Raw genomic sequence first — 7,923 nt, 5'->3', positions numbered from 1 at the left:
ACATCCTAGGATTTTGACTAAGAGAGAATAAAATCTTGTATATAAAACTCATCAACAATCATCTTTTTTTTGGGTCAGTAATGATGATTTTTTATTAAGTATTATGAAATAAGTTACATTACAAATATTGGGCCTAATCAACACCGAAAATAGCCCATATTCTCACTTACTGTCTACAACTTACTAATTTTTACATAAGTGCTTCACAGAGCTATGCATATCAGCCATTCTACAAGCCACTAAAACCTTTCAGGGGATAAAGACTTCAAATCTAGACACTTCCCCCACCATTTTTAGGCACTAAGAGCATGGCCTTGTAACAAAAAAAATTCCATGGGTTTACACAAACACCCCATGTAGGACCAAGTGTAGCAACTGGAAGGACTCAAAAACTAACATAAAAAATACTATCAAGCAGACAAAAAAACTGTGCAGGACAAATCACCATAAGTATAGGATTCAGACCCGAGTCGGGCGACATCTTGCACTACGTCTCCTCCTAGGAATGATGTTCTGGAACCAAAGCCTCCAACTTCCCCTCACAATTTGATACTCCCTTATTGTCACCACTAAAAAAATCCATTCTGTTTGAATGTGGTTCAAATAGAGTCTTTGGTTTACCATTCTGGGTCATCGCACAAAGGGGACAAACCCAAGCTCCTCCACCACAATCTGACTCTCAAAACATTCTCCATAATCAAACCTATATCCTGGGTAGGCCATTATAGGATAGAGTCAATTCCATTAATTAAATCCTAATCGAACAGGGAGTTCATGACCCAATGAATGTCATCTTCTGCAACCCTAATTCAAGACCCCATGCCATGAGCATCACTATGATGTCCATATTTAATTTCCATCTATGAGTTGCTTGCTGAAAAAAAGAAACCCAATGTCCTTTGCACTGCATTCACCACCTCATCATATGGGTGGTTCTCTACCGGATCATATAGAGCCTTCTGCTATTTTTGCATCTTGAAGGTGAATGTAGCCTCCATGAATCCACCAATCTATACCTGCAAATAAACACAAAGACAAAGCCAAATAGAAAATTGAAGAAAAACCTCGGTCTTAGCTTCCTTAAAAGAAAGCCAGCTCGTGTGAATTGTCATTCACATAAACACCAGGACGCCCGATAATAAGAGTGCTTTGTCGTAACCATCAAATCACCACCTTCCCACATAGAAATAATGGAATCATTAAATTTACTTGCTTGGAAATAATCCACTAGCCTCGGCTCACTTCATCGCCGCCACTACCATCATTAAAGCATACATCTTACGAAGAAAATGATAAAAATTCCCTTGCCAAATTTCATAAAACAAATTAAGAAAGGAATCTTCTATTGAAGAAGATTCTCACGTGTCCCCACCCCTTAGTTGTCTTCTACTTTCCAAATCTCATGAAGAAAATTTGGTCTCTTGGCTTACAAACATAAACATTGGGTCATCAATTTTTAAAGTGATTCGTCCAGATTTAGGTCACCATCAAATACTTCAAATCTTGAATCCTCCACTTGGTTAAAAGATAAGGCCCATTTAGATAATTTTTCCACCACCTTATTACCCTCCCTCCTAACATGGATGACCACGACATCTTCAAAAAAATTGAACTCCTCCAAGACTAGAGATAAAAAAACTATGTAAATGTCAGGCCTTAATTTCTCATTTTTTATAGCTTGGATTATGATTAGCGAATCGCCTTCCATATGTAATTTTCTAACACCCAGTCCCCGAGCACACCGGATTGCAAAAAAAGTTGCATATGCTTCAACTTCATTATTAGTTCCCTTCCAAATACGTTGGGCCCCAAATTTCACCAAATTACCACAATGATCCCTTAGCACCACACCCACACCAGACAAACCCATTGTGTATTGCACAAAACCATCAAAATTTGCTTTGATTTGTCCCCTCTAGGGTGGCTTTCACTTTATGGGTGAATCCCTTTTATTACTCTGCTTACTATTATTCCAAGCCCCGTGTCTTATTTTGATATTTGGCCATAATTTTTAAATCCTCTTGTCCTCTAGAGTGAAAGAGACACTCATGGATTCCAACTGGGAAGTTGTTGTCCCTGGAGTTTCTTCGATTGCCTGATCAATTCTACTTAAAAGCCTCCTTACATCCTCAGTCTTATCTTAAAATATCCTTCGGTTTCTTTCCTTCCATATTTCTCATATCACTAGAGATGGGCAAATATTCCATATGCTTGAAAAAGTAGATCGCTTATTTTTCCTTGGCCAGCTTTCAAAAACATCTTTGAGAGAATTCTATAAAGGGCCATGCCAATTTAGTTTTCCTTGTACACTTAGCCAACATTTTTGAGCTACCTTGCATTGTAGTAAAAGGTGGTCAAGATCCTCTTCAACTTCCCCACACATTACGCACTTTGTGGGCCTTGCCAGCCCCAAACACTTGCTTCGTTCACCTGTAAGAATTCTCACTTTGATAGCCAACCATGTAAAAGCTCCTGCTTTGGGTAGACAGTGTTTGTGCCAAATTAAATCATTCTCTTTCAAACGGTATTCCACCATGCCTTCCAAAATATGATAACCTAATTTTACTGAGTATTTACCATCCTTGGGTCCACACTAAACCACTCTATCCTGTTCTTTTGTGATAAAAATCTTCCTCTAAACTAAAATCTATTTTAAAAGGAATTATTGATTCTCTGAAAGCCCCATGTTTGATAGATCTTTCCAGCACCAATCCTTCGCCAAAGAGCCTTTTTTAACCTCCAAATAATCTCTAACCCTGTCACCCCAAATACTGCATAGTTGTGTTTTTATATCTGAAAAGTCAGCCATATCTTTTATTACAGGATAAGTTGCCCATGAGTCATCCCAGAATTTAGCTGAACTTCCATTTCCAATATGCCATGTTAGATGATATATTATGACTTTTCTACTACTCACTATAAAGTTCCATATTGCAGATCCCTTGGGTTGATTTCTAATTGTGAAAATTTTGTGGTTCTCCATTGAGCCCAAATATTTATCCCTCATAACCTTAACCCATAGCTGGTTTGGATTATCATGAGTTCTCCAAGTAAGTTTTGCTCCAAGAGCCTCATTCATAGTTTGCTAATTCCTGAGGCCTACACCCCCCTTCAACTTCGATCTACAAACTTTTTCCCAAGACAATAAAGGGATTTTGTCCTGCTCATTACCTCCATTCCAGAAAAATTTCTTGATTTTCTGTTTAATCACATTTATGATTTTACTTATAATTTTGAGGCACGTCATTGAAAATATGGGAATGGCCGAGACAATCGTTTTAAGCATTAAAATTCTACTAGCCAGTGTCAGCCATTTACTTTTCCACCGCTCAAGTCTGTTGAAACAACTCTCCACCAAAATCTTCCATAAAGCTAATTTATTTGCTCCCCCAAAGAGAGGGATGCCTAGGAACTTTCTTGGAAGGTTTCCCGATTTCATGCCAAGTATCTCACTAATCTCCCTTTGTTTGAAAGGTTCTGTGTTAAAGAAAAAAACCTCTGATTTGATTTAGTTCACTCTTTAACCTAACACTTGTTCATATTTATCAATGATCCATTTTATGACTCTAGCCTCCCTTGTCAATGCCTCTCCAACCAAGAATGTGCCATCTACAAATTGAAGGTGAGTAAGTGGTTCCATCCCATCTGCAATCAGGACCCCCTTCCAACGACCTGCTCTGCACTCTTTAGAGATCAATCTCCCCAAAACCTCCACCATTATTATAAATAGAAAAGGGGATAAGGGATCCCCCTGTCTTAAACCTTTGTTTGAAGGAAAGAAACCATGAGGGCTCTCATTGATGAGAACAAAGAAGCGTGGGGTATTGATACAACTATCTACCTAAGCTATCCAAATTGAATCAAAACCAAATTTAGCTAGGACTTTTAAAAGAAAATCCCTATTTACCTCATCATAAGCTTTTTTGATATCCACTCTTAGCATCATTTTCTTCCTTTTTGAAAGCCGAATGGAATGGAATGGAATGGAATGGAATGGATTGCCTCATGTGCTAAGATGATTCCTTCGTAGATGGATCTTCCAGATGCAAACCCGCTTTGTTCCAAGGAAATAACCTCCTCCAAAATTCATTTCAATCTATTTGCTATCACCTTAGAAATCACTTTGTAGACTGTATTACACAGGGATATAGGCCTGAAATCATTGAAAGTAGAGATATTCTCCTTTTTCGGTATTAGGGATATGAATGTGTTATTGAAATCCTTTTTGACAAAGCCACCTTTTCTTGATTCCTCCACAACCACCTACAGATCATTAGCCAAAATTTCCTAGAATTTTTGAAAAAATAGGGCAGGGAACCATCCGAACCTAGAGCTTTGTCAGAGCCCATACCAAAAACCGTAGATTTCACCTCCTCCATTGACACATCACTTAATAGCATCCTATTATATTGATCCTTCACACATGTGGGGATGATGTCCATGATGGATTGTAGAACCTGGTCTAATAACACTTCTCCATTGAAAGACTTCGAAAAGTGACTAATGGCCTTCCTGTTAGTGGATTCCTAATTTGTCAGTAGATCTCCCTCCACATTCTTAATTGAAAAGATTTTATTATGGGTTCTCCTCACCTTGATTGACGTGTTGAAAAAATTGGTGTTTTGTCGCCTTCCTTTAGCCAAGTTTCATGGGATTTCTGTCTCCAAAATTATTCCTCTCTAGCTAAAATTTCAGAGTACACCTTGTTAAGCTCCTTCTCCTTCAAAAAGGAGACTTCGTACATGCCTTGTAGGATAATTTTTTCATGGAGTTGATTTAACTCTTCTTCTAATTTCAATTTCTCATTGAAAATGTTTTTGAAAGATTCTCTATTCCATTTCTTTAGTTGTTCCTTAACAAATTAAAGTTTTTTAAAGAAAGTGAAAGCTTTGTTTCCTATCTTTTCAGGAACATGCTTCCACCAAGCCTCCAACAAAGATCTAAGGTTGATGTCCCTAAGCCACATTGCTTAAAATTTGAATGGACATCTATCTGGGGCTTTCTCATCTTGTACACAGAGACATATGGGATAATGATATGATCTTGTGAAAGGAAGAATATCTGCAATGCATGTCCAAGGGCTAGACAACCAATCACCAGCATTGAAAAATGTATCTAGTCTTTCCACTATGTTTAAAAAACCACTTCTTCTATTGATCCATGTGTTTTCACCAGTCTTAAAAGGAATCTCAATTAAGCCTGCTTATGTGATAAAGGAATTGAAGTCTTTATTACTCCGTCTATTCTAGCCAATGCCACCCATTTTATCTGAAGGCTTGACCAAGGCATTAAAGTCACCCCCTATAATAAAAGGATTATCAGTATCCTATTTAAGACACTTAGATAAATCAATCCATAATTGCTTTTTCAAACTAGTGATGTTTGGACCATAAACATTGATCAAATACACATGCATATGCAATTGTTTAGAGTAAATTCTCACCCATTGCCACCAATTACCCTGTCTCATAATCGTGACTTCCACCAAGGAGTCATTCCATAAAATAGTTAAACCACTCAAAGCTCCCCAAGCTTCTACTAAAACACATTTCCATTTTTTGAATCTACTGTAAAATGTATCAAAATCCTGTATCTTGATTTTAGTTTCCTACAAACAAACAAGATCCAGTCTAAATTGATCAAGGCATCTCTTAATCAGTCTAACCTTATCAGGGGCATTGCAGCCCCTGAGATTCCATGAAAGGAGCCTCATTGCTTCCAGTAAGAGACCACGTCCCTTACCGGTCTTAGTTTTAGCTTACTCTAGCTAGCAGCACTTCCTACAATTTCTAGTCTAAGTCTGTTGGATTTGGGTCCTCTTTTCTTCTTTTTCCCGACTTTCACCTTATCATTTTGAGTTGATGTCATTTTAAAAGATCTCTTTTCCAGATCCCCTCCAAAAGCTAATAAACATAATTCATCCTCCCCTTCCAGGTTATCAGATAAATCTCCCTCTGAATCTGATGATATCAAATCCCCTCCACTATCTTTAACTCCTTCAAAAGATGCCTCTAAATTTCGAATGGGAGAAATTTGAATGTCTTTTAAAACCATTTCTTCTAGGGCTTGACCATTAGGAAGTGTTTGTAAGGTTGTCCTGTTGTCTTGGATTTGTGACCGCAATTGATCATCTCTTGTAAATCCCTTGTCCATGTTTTCTACCTGAGTCTCTGGGAATATTGTCTCTTCCTCGTCATCATTGTTGTCAACTTGGATCTCGTTTGATATATAATCATCAACATGTTTTAGGTGATCAACATCTCGACTATGTTTCTCCTTTATGATTTGATCTTACACACTATAACCAACTTCAGTAGTCTAGGTGTTCTTGTCTATAGGCTTCTCCCAATTCTGCCTTCGAGGGTCATTTTCTTGATGGTTGGTCTCCCCAACCAAGGATTCTATCTCGTGAACAACTGAAAAAAATTCCAAACCCGTTGTAGAGGACTCTAAACCAAACATTTCATCAATAAGACCTTTCATTAACCCTGTTGTATGGATCATGTCGTGCTCTAATGCACTTCCCTATTTGTGGTTATGAAATACACCCTAGTCCAAAGCTTCCCACTGATGTTCCCAACCATTAGATTCTGATAGCCTTATAATTTCCTCGTCCAAACTTTTTTGTTCTTTGAGCTTCCCTTTATCCCCTATTTTGCAGTCCCCTTTTGGGTGAGCAAAGGATTTGCAGTCTGGGCATGACTCCATCAAATCTTCTAGCACCACCTTTTGAATCCAAATACCCAATCTTGTTTTAATTTCTAGGGTGTCTGATATATTACGAACTGGATTCCATTCTATGCAGATCTGCTAAATCATACTGAAATTCAAAGAATCAATAAATTCTTTTTCTTTTCTGAAAACCCCTAGACTTTCACCTATTCTCCTTAAGGTTTCTATATCCTTGTATTCTTGAGATAGCCCTGAATGTTTAAGCCATATTGGAACCCTACTGATGATCTCTTCCTTAGGGTTAAAATTTGGTTTCCACTTGATGATATTAAAACCTTTCTCATCCATAAAGAAGGGGTCGTTATCCAAAATCCAGTTCCTGTCCTGAGTAGAGGGGCATATAACTAAAAAGAAGTCATTTGCTAATGTTTTAAGCTCCACTCCCTCACCCCAGATGGAAAGACACCACCCTCTAATCTTAGGTAAAGACGACCATGTGCCCCCCATTTCAAAAAAAGAGCATGTTCATTGAGAAATCTAATGTTTTCACTCCATTCCTCATTAGAAAACTCTATGTTTAAAACTCTACTGTAAAATGAGTTCGAGCATACCTCTAGGAACTTTGCAGCTTCCGCTGAGGGTTTTGGCCTCCAAAATTTCTCTTGCACCATTTAAAAATTAATCCACTGCCTATTGTTTAAAGCCGCATAGCCATCAAATCTTGCCTTTCTCCATTCCCTGTCATTTTTTGAGATTGCTCCCACTGATAGCCTTTTTTGTTGAGAGGTCTCTAAACCTTTCCATGACCAAGATTGTCTTCTGAACCTTGATCGGTCATTTATGAAGTTACCACAGTTCCAGTTTATGTTCAACGACCATTTCTGATCTAACTTGCCTCTGTAACGAAAGCCTTCATGCCTTCTGAAACCTTGCCAAGAGCTTCCATCCACCATCGCCAAGGGTCACTGTTCCATCAACAATAATATTAGTGTCAACCCTTTTTAGATATTTATTTAAGGCACCAAGGCGAACTGTATCCAAATAACATAATCAATTAATAAGTAGGAAAAATTTTCTTCAACAAGTCAAATTATGATATTGCTATTAGGATTTAACTGTGTAATTTTTGAGTCAAACTCATTATTCCATGTTTCATGAGTAGTGATTCACAAGAACTCATCTCTCATGAGAATGAATGGTACACTTAACACTTATTGCGTCTAGGTGATGCTCATGAAGGGGAAGCAATGG

The 7,923-nt window shown here is 37.9% G+C and overlaps 1 protein-coding gene across 1 annotated transcript; it reads right to left on the bottom strand.

The window, feature by feature from the left end:
• Nucleotides 1-2,662: 2,662 nt before the first annotated feature.
• LOC131066957 (uncharacterized) lies at nucleotides 2,663-3,079 on the bottom strand. The gene has a single exon (XM_058001861.2). The coding sequence runs from the start codon at nucleotides 3,077-3,079 to the stop codon at nucleotides 2,663-2,665; it is 417 nt and encodes a 138-aa protein (XP_057857844.2).
• Nucleotides 3,080-7,923: the final 4,844 nt, after the last annotated feature.

The sequence above is a fragment of the Cryptomeria japonica genome, chromosome 3 (assembly GCF_030272615.1).
Source record: "Cryptomeria japonica chromosome 3, Sugi_1.0, whole genome shotgun sequence".
Classification (NCBI taxonomy): domain Eukaryota; kingdom Viridiplantae; phylum Streptophyta; class Pinopsida; order Cupressales; family Cupressaceae; genus Cryptomeria; species Cryptomeria japonica.
The sequence above is the reverse complement of the archived record's forward strand: the minus strand, read 5'-3'. Positions and strand labels throughout refer to the sequence as shown.

Excerpts from the sequence above, each read along its gene's own strand:
- LOC131066957 (XM_058001861.2), bottom strand. The coding sequence starts at position 3,079 with ATGAATGAGGCTCTTGGAGCAAAACTTACTTGGAGAACTCATGATAAT.